Here is a 14518-nt window from a genome sequence, read left to right as displayed (position 1 = left end):
CACTGTAGTAAAGGATTAAGCCTGCATGATGTAGAAGTGATGTATCCATATATGTATAATATAGACGAGAAGTTAAACATTAAACCACCAATGAGGTGAGCCGAAATTTCAATTTTTTTAATGTCATTTTTTTCATTCCAAATCAGGGGCGGATACAGGGGGGGGGCGGGGGACATTCGCCCCCCCCCCTGAATTTGGAATTTTTTTTCCTATTTTCGGAATAGCTTCTCAATAGCATGCATAAGGGAAAGAAACCCTAGTGCAAAACAGGAAAAATATCTGTCTTAATAAACTATAATGTTTGAAAAGTTAAAAATCTAGTTTTTTAGTCTTTAGTCATTAATTTTGACTCTTTTTGAGTCTTTTAAGTAAAAAAAAATTTCACCTGTGGAGCGATTTTTTGTTCCTAATTATGAATTTTTTTGTTCCTAAAAAACCTTGCCCCCCCTCACTTAAATCCTGTATCCGCCCTTTTCCAAATCTTGAGTTCAAAAGAGAAAAAGTAGTTTTATCTAAGTTTTGATTTTCGTTTTGTTTAATTTTTTAAATCTTTTAGTAAAACTTCCCAGATTTCAAAACTGTATTCTGATTAAGTTGGCTTTTATTAAACTTTGTTTTAATTTAAATGTTTGTATCTTTAAAAAGGGAAAACAATTCAAAAACGGTCTTTTGTGGTTCGTTTTTTCTCATTTTTTATCAGAACCTAATTCTCTACATTTGTATTTAGTTACTCTAAACTTGAACTGGTGCATACCACTGATCTTCAGAATGGGGATATAATATCGAACCAGCACGTACATTATCCAAATAACACATCAAGGATTAACTAATTCTCTATATGTGTATTTAGTTACTCTAAACTTGAACTGGTGCATACCACTGATCTTCAGAATGGGGATACTATATCGAACCAGCACGTACATTATCCAAATAACACATCAAGGATTAACTAATTCTCTATATGTGTATTTAGTTACTCTAAACTTGAACTGGTGCATACCACTGATCTACAGAATGGGGATATAATATCGAACCAGCACGTACATTATCAAATAACAAATCAAGGATTAACTAGCCACACAAATATTCAAGTTGAGGTGAGAAAATATTTCGGATTTAAAGAATTTGAGCCGCGGCTTAAATGTGGTTGGTTCCACTTAAAATTGTATCAAATGTTTCAAGATTTAAGCTGGCGCTCAATTTAAACCGGGTTTTGGCGGATTTAGGCCGCGCCTCAAATTCTTTAAATTCGGCCTCTGTTTACTTTTATAATACTATTTGTTCCGATTCCATGATTAAACTTAGCACTGTTGATCTTAATCATGTCAAATATTCAAGTTGAGGTGAGACAATATTTCGGTTTACTTTAATAATACTGTTTGTTCCGATTCCATGATTAAACTTAGCACTGTTGATCTTAATCATGTCAAATATTCAAGTTGAGGTGAGACAATATTTCGGTTTACTTCTATAATACTATTTGTTCCGATTCCATGATTAAACTTAGCACTGTTGATCTTAATCATGTCAAATCAAAACTCTAATTATCTGATTAATTAGAGTTATTAATTTTTAAATAAATGGCACTCATATTTGCATTTGCAAACTTAAATTAATATTGAAAAATTACTTAAAAACAGGATCTAAAGTAAGACCTGTACTTATTAAGGAAAGTGGTGTACAGGACACAGGGGTTCACGTACAGTACTGTGCAAAAGATGTTCATAATCTAATTTCTGTTCAAAAATACCAGAGCCGGCGATTTAAAAAATTCAAGAAAATACGACTCGGGTCTAAGCTGTTGTTGAGCCTTATTTACGGCTCGGGTTTTCGAATTTAAGTTTTAGGTACAGTACAAACTGTGACCGGAAAGGTTGACCCGGCTCGGAAATTCAAATGTACTACGACTGCCCGTGCCTCGTGAACTCGTAATTTCATAAATTTCCTGTTTTCCTGTATTTTCAAGTTAATGATAGAATTATAATGATACACTTTAATACAAGGGTATATATAAATGGAGATGTGCAGACTGTCCCTTTAAGAGTCATCAGAAGAACAAATATATTAGACATATAAGGTAATATGAAATAATGTAATTTGTTGTTAAAGGGAATGTAAGTGTAATTTCATGCAACCCTCCATGCAAAGATGGCAATACCCGATTCACAAGGGTACTTTTAAAAACATAAAAATATTGTTATAATTTTAAAAAACTGATTATTATCAATTGTGTTTTTTTACAAAAGTAACCTGCATTATTATTGATCAGATAAATGTTTAAAGAGAACTGTTGTGAATCAATGTATGAAAGGTCACTTGAAATTACTATAGTGTCTATAGAGAGAGACCGTCCCTTTCCGCTCGAATTCTGAACAAAAATCGGCTTTTTCTCCGGCCACAGTTGTCTTTGAAAAGAAAGACTATTACCAATCAACAGCGAATAGGCTGTTTAGTTTACCCTGAAATTACCCAAATAATTGGTGAACGGTCCCTTTAAATAATGCTCAACGCCGGAGTTTAATATTGGAATTGTTTGTTCAGAATCCATACTAAATCTGAACCGTTTCTTTGTCCCCTCTGTCAGCATAGATCGGCGAGGAAAGACTATTTGCAGAAACATATACAAAAGGTTGGTAATTCACGTGTCTTTGCCACAAGCTCAAATTTTCTAATCATCTATTGGTGTAAACCTTTGATATTTCAAATTATTTCATCAATTCATAGTTTTACCTATATAAGGTCTACGACATTGGGTTGCAAAGATATAGGTATTAGAACATTAGAGATTGTTGCAAAGACTCAATTTCTTTAAATTTGATTCAGATATAAGAATTAAGAAACAGGTAATATATCTATTAAGTTGTCAACTATTATTTTCTTGTGTTATCTATTATCTATACATATAAATAAAGCAGTAATCTCTGGGGTTTTTTTTTTCGATCATAACTCAGGAACTCCTTCACTAATTGGCCTCAAATTTTGATTAGGGAACTTATTAGAGCCACAATAATGTTCTTAGCTTGATAAAAAAAAGTTTTAATTTGCGTAGATTACCTTTTTATTGGAAAAACCTAGTTCCCAGGCAAAGCTAGTTTATTGTAGTCTTATTTCAGTTCAGTGTTGACAGTTCAAAATTAGATTAGGAATCTTGTTCATTAAAAGATTATTTTTTCACATTGATACATATATCCCCCTTATAAGGGTGGACTGCACGTATCATTATGATTATTAAGGTGCACTGTAGTAAAGGATTAAGCCTGCATGATGTAGAAGTGATGTATCCATATATGTATAATATAGACGAGAAGTTAAACATTAAACCACCAATGAGTTACTCTAAACTTGAACTGGTGCATACTACTGATCTACAGAATGGGGATATAATATCGAACCAGCACGTACATTATCAAATAACAAATCAAGGATTAACTAACCATACAAATATTCAAGTTGAGGAAAGTGGTGTACAGGACACAGGGGTTCACCTACAGTACTGTGCAAAAGATGTTCATAATCTAATTTCTGTTCAAAAATACCAGGAGAAAGAAATTAGGGGGCAGAATATACAAGATACTGACGAAGCACTGAATTTACAGAGATATGAACGTGGTGAAGATTATCACAGGTTTCCAGATCTTGACTCTACTAGCTAGTTAGATGGCAGATTTTTAGTTTTTTAGTTCGAAATATTATTCATAATTCACCCTACCAGCGGATCCTCATTCTTACCTTTGCTTTTTGCGTTTTTGCTTATCTTCACCAGATAGTTAGATAGCATATTTCTTCAATTAGATAGACATATATAGCTCTTTATACTCTTCATAGCCACTCCATAGCAACCATCATACTTCATTCTACCTGCTAGTTTGAAAGCAACCATCATACTGCATTCTTCCTCTACCAGCTAGTATGATAGCAACATTCATACTTTATTCCACCAGCTAGTTTGATAGCAACCATCATACTTCACTCTACCAGCTAGCTTGATAAAAACCATCATACTTTACTCTACCAGCTAGTTTGATAGCCACAATCATTCTTCACTCTACCAGCTAGTTTGATAGCAACATTCATACTTCACTCTACCAGCTAGTTTGATGGTAACATTCATACTTCACTCTACCAGCTAGTTTGATGGTAACATTCATACTTCACTCTACCTGCTAGTTTGATAGTAACATACATACTTTACTCTACCAGCTAGCTTGATAGTAACATACATACTTCACTCTACAAGCTAGCTTGATAGCAACATACATACTTCGCTCTACCAGCTAGCTTGATAGTAACATTCATACTTCACTCTACCAGCTAGCTTGATAGTATTATACATACTTCACTCTACCAGCTAGCTTTATAGCAATCATCATACTTCACTCTACCAGCTAGCTTGATAGTAACATTCATACTTCACTCTACCAGCTAGCTTGATAGCAACATACATACTTCACTCTACCAGCTAGCTTGATAGTAACATACTTCACTCCACCAGCTAGTTTGATGGTAACATTTATACTTCACTCTACCAGCTAGTTTGATGGTAACATTTATACTTCACTCCACCAGCTAGTTTGATGGTAACATTCATACTTTACTGTACCAGATAGTTTGAAAGAAACCATCATCCTTCACTCTACCAGCTTGTTTGATTGCAACCATCATACTTCACTCTTCCAGATAGCTTGATAACAATCTTCACACCTTCTACATGCCAGTTTAATAGCATACCTTCATTTTTCACTTTGATTAAGTTAAAACATGAAAATAAATATTTAACATTGAAATACCGAATATTTTTAACACTAACATGTTAGGTTTATTAAATGTTTCAGTTTGATGTTAATGACTTAAAAATGGCTGAGGTAAGAATTTTTAAAGGCGTTACCCACAAAAGATGAGACTGTAAAGACGACCTAGACTATCAAAATATGACTATTTCTAGGTTGAATTAAATCTTTTGCCTTAAAATACAGTCTTCTAAGGGCTGAGAAGTGAAACCTGTCTACAGTTGCAAACAGACCGTGTAAATTCCGTACAATCGTCTCTGAAGTCTCATCCTTTGTGGGTAACCCTGTATAATGCTCTATTTTTAAAGTTTACGGGATCATTTTTTGCAAATATTTTTGTGTGTATTTATTATTGCAAAACAAGAATTATTGCGAAGATACATCACAAGTATCCTGGTAGAGGTTAAAGGGTATCCAACACACATATAATCAACAATATTATGATTTTATGAAACTTTCAAAACATCTGCCTGAAACTTATGAAAACCGGAATCAAAAATCCGGTTTTATGAAAAGGAAAATATTATCTATTTATGTCATTGAAATGGGTATTATTAAGTGCGAAAAGGGTTTTGCAGGGATTTTTATTTTTTTCTAGTTTGTTCAAGATCAAAATGAAAGTATTTTCACACCGAACGTAGTGAAATGTGAAAATACTTTTATTTTGATCGAAAACAAACTAGAAAAATTAAAAAACACAGCAAAAACCTTTTCGCACGCATGATACCCATTTCAATAACATATAGTTTTATTCAGTTTTACTCAAATTATTTAAAAGCAGGTCGATAAAGATCTTAATCACTCTATTGTAGGGTGATTAAGCAACTTTATCACCCTACAATGAGACAAAGTAGGTATGAAATTTGAAATTTTAATAGCAGGGTGAAAAAGTTACTTTTTCGCCTGTTGTAGGGCGATAAAGTCACTTAATCACCCTACAACGGGAAATATTAGGTGTGATAAATTCCACCAAAATGGAATACAATATTTTAGATGTTTCATTATTTGTAAAATTATTTTCAGACTAGCAGGAAACCCAGCTTTGCGTGGAAACTAATCTTTCTTTATAAAACTCAACCCACTAACTTAGAATTCTAAACCAAGGTAAAAACATTGCCATGATTTACTAAGTTTCTCAATCAACGTTTGAGCCAAATCGGTTAAGGAGTTCCTGAGTTATGATCGATCAAACAGATATAACATCTTAATCTTCGTAATCTAATTATGCATTGAATACAATGCCCGGGTTTTATTTTATCCAAACACAGACATACGCCCCTTCGACTCCACAAACCTTGAATCACAACATCGGAAACTTATCATTTAAGTGAATTTTAATTGAAAATCAAAGTTTAACGGGTTAACACCCTAGCAACCCAAGATAAAGTAGTTATACATATAATTGATACAGGGTTACCCACAAAGGATGAAACGACCAGCTGTACAGATTATATTGTCTGTTTTCTTAAAGTAATGATTCCGTGCAACTGTAAACTTTTTTCTTTCTTAGCCAATTTATTAAATAAGCCATTTAAACATATTTTTTATGGGGCCTGACTTTAGTAACGGGGAAACAGGTTTTACCTTAAGATGGTTTAAGATGCTTTTTTTTAACTCGAGATAATTTTGTTTATTAAAGGCACTCATCCTCATTAAAAATTAAAATGCAAATACATCAAAATATTACGGATTTATTTGAATTGCATTTAAGTAGCCATCTTCAAATTCTTTGTAGGACTAGTTGATATTCTTGAAACCATGTGGGTTAAGAAAACAAATTTTGTATATAACTAAAACAAAATAACATTTTTTAAATTTCCTAATCTTTAATTTACCCCCTTCTCGTCAACTCTTTGTTTGTTTCTGTCCGGACGTAAGTATAAACCCACACCTTCACCCACTTCCCTTCACTTCTTGTGTCTGTACAATGCACAAGAAAGATAATCTCGTTTTAATCCTTGTTTCATAGATTTCTATAATCCTAAAATAACCTTGCAGTTCATTCTTCAACTTTCAGTTTCTTTCCATACCTTCCGCCCACCCCATTTACTTCATATTTATTTTACAAGGTTTTTCTTCAGTATCCGCGTAGGGAGGCTCAGCACCCGTTGTGCCTGACAACCCACTGGTAAACATAGATTTTTTTTTTTTTTTTTGGGGGGGGGGGTTGTGAGCTAAGCCCCAATTGCCCTTTCGGCCCTGAGTTCGCCTCTGGTACGGAGCACATAAAAAAGTTTCTCTCCAAAATGTAGGGAATGAGTAAAAGATTATAAAAATTGTAAGGATTTGAAGTATGTTACAGACAATAATTCAACAACTAATACGCGTCATTTCGATTGAAAACTTATCATCTGTATTCCGTGATAATTTAATTTTCGCTGATTTAATTCAGGATTAATTGTAAACAAAAAAATCAAAATGTCTTATAAATGATGAGCGCACACCGAGGACATCTGTGGTTTATTTTTGAAACTGAGATGTTTTGTATGGGATAGGTTTGGGTTCCTGGAGATACTTACAAATTTCGCGGATTTTCATTTTTAAGATATTCCTGAGAAAGGGAAAATATTAGAAGGATGACATTGTAATAATTATTTGTCTGTTCTGAACTTTAAATTGTTCTTTGAACAATGTTTTCTTTACGAAAAAAGTCGTCTTGCTACTGTCATGTATCGTGGGACAGCCTGTAAATTCAATATTGCATATTGACAAATTACGAAATAAATTTTGTAAACTGTGTTAAAAATGACTAATGACGACGTCAAAAGTCACAAATTCATAAACGATCATCATTGCACAAAATACATGTGACTACTGAAATGAATTTTTATTTTAATAAAAATGTTATAAGGATGACTGAAATACATTTATATTCTTATATAAAAAATGTTGGTATTTTTTCTTAATTGGCAAAGTAAAAGATAAAACTAATGATCCTCAATCATGAACATGCTTGAGTCAAGTGAGGGTGGGGCAAAACTCGGTTCGCCCCACCCCCTTAGTTGCGCCACTTTACAGTCTGTTATGAATAAATTATATAAGAGTTTAGACTACTAATGAGCATAATTTACTCTTAACTACAGTTGAGACAGCTGTTCAGATTAAATAATGAAGAAACCCTTGAAGTTTGAGGAAGGGGGGGGGCAACACAAGCTTTCCAGGGGGAGGGAGGGGTCTTGCAAGGGAGTATTAAAGTAGGTTAAGGGCAATTAGTTGGGTGAGGATTTGACTGAAGAGGTTATATAAACCGGGTGTCTGTTAAACTAAAGGAAGTATAAACTATATCATAATACATATATATGTATGTATATGCATACAGCTTAGGAGCCCAGAGTAGCAATGGTTAGTCCCGCCGTTTACCCGCGCTATGTCGTAATTATGATATTAGCTATTTTTACCAATACAAGTCGATCCACTCAACATAGAATCTCAAAACCAAGCGAAGAACATTCCCGTGATTTTTCCGAGTTCCCCAATCAAAATCTGAGGAAAATTGGTTCAGTTATGATCGGACAAACAAACAGTCAGATAGACAAACAGAGATTACAACTTTATATATAAAGATGATTGATAACACATTGAACAGCCTCTAAGACTCTGTCTTAATTTTTTCAAAATAATTTTCGTCTCTTTTGTAATATTTTGGAAGAAATATATGGTAAATGTATCCTGAAGATTATGTACCATGAACCATAATGTTAATAAAGTAAAAATTAAATTTTATTTATTTATACATAAAAATGCAAACTCATCCAAATCTAAAAATTGCAATCCAAGGTAAGAACATTCCACTGGTTCTGTACCGAGTTCCTTATCAAAATTTAAGGTTAATCGGTCATGGGGTTCCTGAGTTATGACCGGACATACAAACATATCGATATATATATAGGTCATAAAGCTATGAAAAAATATATTTGTTCAGGAATAAACTAAAATATGTCACAATGTTTTGAAATGTTGTTGAAAATTTAAATATATAAATAATAAACGCTTCTGTTTTCCCAACCTATATATATGTATATTATAGATATATAAAATATACCACCCTGTATTCCTGTAGACTAAAGACATTTGGAAAACTGGGTCAAAAACATCATTAGAAGTTTAGAACTCAGGCTTTCACTGAGATCTCTTCAAACCAGAGAATTTGGCGGGCGGCTGTGTCAGGGTTCAACTTAGATTTTTCAAATTTAGACATATTTCATACTTTCGCAGTTTTAGGTCTTTATGTAGGAATAAATCCATGAAAATAATCATTACAGATATTCAAAACAAACCTAATCTTGAACACTTTTTTATTTCTTAATTTTTGCCAAATTATGTTGCTTAAAATACATCTTTACAATAAAAGTTAATAATTTTGCAAGTTTTTTCTCTCCTTTAGTGTGCAGACAACTCACGAAATAAGTCAAATAAAAAATCGACTAAACCAATCTTATTTTGTAATAATCAATTATATATTATTTGTCTAAATTACCTTCACCAACAAATAATGTTTAAAACACATAATAGAGATGTACTCTCTACGCCTAAACAAATCTGTTTAAATTGATAATGTAGTTATTTAAGCCATATCATTATCCTAGAAGCATAAAACAGTCTAAAATTACATGTTTCCCAGCGCCAACGGGAATAAAATGATCATAATATAATTAGTACGCGGATATATTTACGCAAAGGCGCGTCAATCATAAAGGCGCGTTAAATGACGCATTGCATCTTTTGACGGAAGTTTGGGGAATGTTGAACACTTTGGAAATCCAGAAATGAACAGGATTCGATTAGTTCAGGGGCGTAGGAAAAATTGTTGGGGGTTTACAAAAAGCTTTTTCGGTCAAGGCCAACCATTACAGTTACATCAGAATTTTTATTTAACAATATTTTTAAAGGGTGACCAGTTTACCCCCCCCCCCCTGCCTCCTTGTGGCAAATTTTTCCCCCTGTCCGGAAACTATAACTGGAATGACCTTAACATTGTTTAAGGACCCATAAAAAATAAATATGTAATGATGCACAAAGTGCCAAGAAACGATAATTTTGTTCTTCAGTTCACAAAATTTATCAGTTAAGGGAAGTTACTTATCCCTAAGATACTGGGGTGGGGGTGGATAATGGTTTCTGAGTCTAATTCTATTATTTCGTTGCGCCTGCTAGTATCTGTAAGGAAAGCACAACTAGCAATTAAGTGTTTTAAGAGGTAGAAGAAAATGAAAATAGAACATGAAAATGCTTGAATTAAATGGCATTCATGCATTTTGTCTGTCACACAAATACATGCATGAAGCTACATGACAACAAATAAAGGGAAAATCAAAAGCTCCCTTTTACTAATAACACCTGAAATAAATAAGGATGAAAACTTGTTAAAATAATTTAATTTCATTGTGATCCTGACAAGTGACAATTATTTATTGTCAGGATTTATTCTGAAATAGGTTTGTATTTTTAAAGTATTGTGGTTTCTTAAATTACTTTATCTGAAAAATGTCGAAATGAAAAATGAGGAGAAAATTATGAAAAAATATCTGTTCAACTATTTTACAAACATTTAGTCCTAATCTATAATTATTTAAAATGTTATGTTCTTACGAAATATTGAATAATTTGTTTTTGAAGAATAAAAAAAATAATATCAAGTAAAGCATTACATTTGGAGCATATAGATTATAAACTATATCATAATACATATATATGTATGTNTCGCGAAATTATCTTTTGGTTTGGTTTTACAATGAATTCAAAGAGATAGTTCTCGTCAAGGGTTTGACTTTAAATGACATTTATTCAGGAGGAAATATTCATCCAGAAAATGTCCTGTCATGCATTATTTTACATAATATCCTCAAAATAAATTAAAATAGTTGAAATTGATAAAAAACATTTATCTTGATATGATTAGATTATGCATTATCTCCTAGAACCCTGGATTTAAAAGGGCGTGTGAACGTTTTTGTTGTTTATGTCTTTGTTTAATTTTAAAAGATACAAGGTTTCCGTGATAGTTGTTAAATGTAATTAAGCTGATTTCGCGCATTTTTGCCACGAAAGATAACAGAAGACATCGTACTTCCGCACAGATATCTTAATTCAATCCTCTTGCGTCTTTTATGAGGCTTAGGTTAGATTGTAGGGCTAAATTATGTTTATGTAGATGGAGGTTGGTTCATGTTAAAATGAAGGGTAGCTAAATTATGTTTATATAGATGGAGGTTGGTTCATGTTAGAATGGAGAGTAGCTAAATTATGTTTATATAGATGGAGGTTGGTTCATGTTAGAATGGAGGGTATAGCTAAATAATGTTTAGATAGATGGAGGTTGGTTCATGTCGGGATAGGAATGTACAAAAGTATTTATGTATCGAAGTATAACATATATAAAAAATGTTTAATATGAAAAATACAAATAAAAGAAAGTAAGCCTTTGCCACAAAATCAGATTTTCTAATCCCAACATCTTTTCCATCTAATGTTGTAAGCTTTTGATATTTCGACCTATGACTTCATTTCGTTTAAATATTCTTAGTTTTCAAGCTATAAAGCTCCAATGATTTGGGCAGAAAAAATTTGATTTTGTGGGAACGGCTGAATTTCTTCAGACTTTAATGTTAGGTTGGTATTGGTTTAAAAAAAAACTAACGTTGAAAGACCTGAAAACATTTTAGAGAAAGTTGTTAAAATCTTCTGACCTTATATGTCTGGGTGTATAATTATATAATTAACCTACAACTACAACTGATAATGTTTAACGTTCATATTTATTCATTGCTCATTTATATATATATATATATAAAACTTTGTACAAAGCCCTGAAATATAAGAAATATGGGTTTTTGTCTGTTAGATCAACCTAATGTTGTAGACCTTAGATAATTCAAACTTTGAGTTTGAGCATATAATAAAATATATATATAAATATATAAGATAAGATAAGATAAGATAAAGTTTATTGCTAAAATAAATGTATCTGTATACAGATAGAGTTTACAATCACAAAATTGATGATTATATTAACAGTACAAGTATAAAGCAATTAGGTGGAAAATAGCTCTTGGCTGTTTTGATTATTTTTTCCACCTAATTTTAGTAATAATAACAAAATATTTCAATTAAATAGATTTAAGGAGAACGATTAGAGATCAGGGTGCAAATTTATCATATGCAAAATAGTTTATACACTAATTCGAATAACTAGAGTTTAAAGTAATTTTCTAACATGTACACAACAAATATCAAAGCATGTTAAAACATATCTAATTAGTTTTACATGAATAGCAATTCGGTTTTTAACACATTGTCCTATAATTTTCAAAAAGAGAATTTAGTAGTCTATTTTTAAATATACTTACCTTATATACAAACCTTATAAATAGAAAGGAATTGGGTCTTTGTCACAAACTATGATTTTCTAATCTATATCTTTGTATTCCAATGCCGTAGACCTAAGATATTTCAAACTATGAATTCTGTTAGATGAAAAAAATTTAAGTTTGAAAATATCAAAGGTTTACACCATCATATAGGTATTAGCAAATCAGAGTTTGTTACAAAGACTCAATTCCTTCCTGTTTATATCACAAACAAATATTGTTATTTAAATCCTTTAACTGATGATAATTGAAACTTAATGAGTTTTCTTTGAATTTTCTTGCTTGTTTATTTCATATTTTTCATTCATTAAAACCTTGGAGGTTTGGCGCCATTCATTCTCTTTTACCCTTCATTGAAGCTGCATCTCGTATCTTCAGCCTTGGGAGGAATACATTCTATATATATACATATACATTTTATATTCGTATTCCGTATACACTTTCATTCATTCTTTTAGGTCTACATTCATTCACGTTTTCATCCTTTCTTTATCTGTGCTGCCATTCATTTATTCATGATTGTTTTAACCGATGATATTATTTAAAAATCCAGTTAACAGGCTCCAATTCAAGAAAATGTTCAAAAGTCTTAGTTTTTTTTTTTAAATTCGTAATATTTCAGTTTCATGAAATTTATCCACACTGAGGCCGAATTTAAAGAATTTGCGCCGCGGCTTAAAGATGATTGGTTCCACTTAAAATTGTATTCAATGTTTCAAGATTTAAGCCGGCACTCAATTGAAACCGGTTTTGTGCGGATTTAAGACGCGGCTCAAATTCACTAAATTCGGACTCTGATCTGTTACTTGACTTCCGCTTTCTCGCTTTAACACTTTTTTTGTCGTTGAAAGCGTTTTAAATAAAAAATAAACGATTAGAACTCCGACAGTTTAAATATCTTTATGTATATATCCATGCAACCAAGTTCCGCGTATCAAGGTTAAAGGGATTTTAAACAGTTTTTAAAGTTTTTTGTTTTTAATACGACTGTTATTTCCAATTGTGTAAACCTGTATACTCTTAGAGTTAGGTGACCATGAATCCTTCTATAAAAGGATTTATTGTAAACTGTAAATCTTGATATAACAGAGTGTCCAGAAATTCTTGTCAACGCAAAAAAATAATGTTAAAAATATTGATATAAAGAAACATATAGTTTATCATGAATTATAACCTACATTGTAACACATGAAGTTATTATTAACATATAAAAATAATTTCAATCATTTCTAAAAATTCTTGAACTCTCTTCTCAATGAAATAAAAAACTGTTTTATTCGATACTTAACAATGATAGAAACAGGAAGAGGGGGGGGGGGAGTAAAATGAATGAAGCAAATTCCATTGAGGTTTATAATTTGGAAGATTAAAATTTAGCAATATAATTCTTTTAGAGCTGTATGTTAAAACTATTGAATTTTATCTAGTCCTTTACCCTATATTTGATGGATTCTGTATGAGCTTATTTTGATGTACTTAGCTGATCTTGTTAGTCTTGCATCAGCAAAGAAAAGCAAGAAAATGGCTAAAATGATTTTCATTCTATAGCTAGAAAATAGTTATTGTTTCTCAGAATTAGAGATTTAAAGGAAATTGTTAAAGGGACTGCAGGCGTAATTTCAAGCGAACCTTTATTCAAAGATGGCAATGCATGATTCACAGCGAACCCTTAAATCGTTATCTGATTTAGTATGAATTAGATATCACATACATATTGTTTGTCTGTCTGTTTGTTTGTATCCAATAATCGTCAAAACGGCTGAACCGATTGGGCTCAATTTTTTTTTGCTGGACCTCGCGTGACCCCAGGGAAAGTTTAAGGATGACATTTAATTTTCAAAAATTTGCCGCTTAAAAAATTCGATTTTGAAAATTTTAAAAATCCAAAATATTTTGTTTTAATAAGTTTCGCGAAATTATCTTTTGGTTTGGTTTTACAATGAATTCAAAGAGAACATGTTCACAATTGAAAAGGAAAATGGACGCGAAGCGCCCTTAAAACCAAGTGTTTATAATTTTGAAAACTAATTATTTTTAAAAGTGGTTTTGTTCTTACGGATGGGAATGATTAGAATGATTTGAAGCTAGAAAATGGCAATATTTTCCACACATTATCGATCAGATAAAGGATTTAAGAGTACTGTGGTGAATCGGGCATTGTCGTCTTTCCACGGAGGGATAATTCCGGATCAATTCCATATAGAATAATCGTCTTGTAAACTTTTTTCAGCATCTCGCACCTGATCTGTTTAACCTGTAGGGAGTAGATTTATTAAAATATTAGTAAATTAAGTTCCGCCTTTAATTTTCAAAAGTTTTTAGTGGTGAATTATTCTTGAAAGGTTCCAAAAAAGGCCTTTAATT

The 14518-nt window shown here is 31.9% G+C and overlaps 1 protein-coding gene and 1 long non-coding RNA gene across 3 annotated transcripts; both read left to right on the top strand.

Moving 5' to 3' along the window:
- Window positions 1–6: 6 nt before the first annotated feature.
- Window positions 7–1828, top strand: LOC111711364 (uncharacterized). The gene is made up of 3 exons (XR_002767234.1): window positions 7–95; window positions 974–1097; window positions 1670–1828. It is a non-coding gene; the product is annotated as an uncharacterized LOC111711364 (long non-coding RNA).
- A 175-nt stretch (window positions 1829–2003) lies between these two features.
- LOC111711363 (zinc finger and SCAN domain-containing protein 2) lies at window positions 2004–4784 on the top strand (the record flags this gene model as incomplete). Of its 2 annotated transcripts, XR_002767233.1 has the most annotated exon segments (5): window positions 2004–2077; window positions 2542–2629; window positions 3234–3455; window positions 3570–4503; window positions 4641–4784. XR_002767233.1 is itself a non-coding variant. In XM_023485703.1 (4 exon segments), coding segments are annotated over 4 exon segments (468 nt in total), but the record flags the coding sequence as incomplete, so codon positions are not given.
- Window positions 4785–14518: the final 9734 nt, after the last annotated feature.

The sequence above is a fragment of the Eurytemora carolleeae genome, unplaced genomic scaffold (assembly GCF_000591075.1).
Source record: "Eurytemora carolleeae unplaced genomic scaffold, Eaff_2.0 scaffold1009, whole genome shotgun sequence".
In the NCBI taxonomy this organism is placed as follows: domain Eukaryota; kingdom Metazoa; phylum Arthropoda; class Copepoda; order Calanoida; family Temoridae; genus Eurytemora; species Eurytemora carolleeae.
Note: the sequence above shows the minus strand (reverse complement) of the source record. Positions and strands in the feature narration are given on the sequence as shown.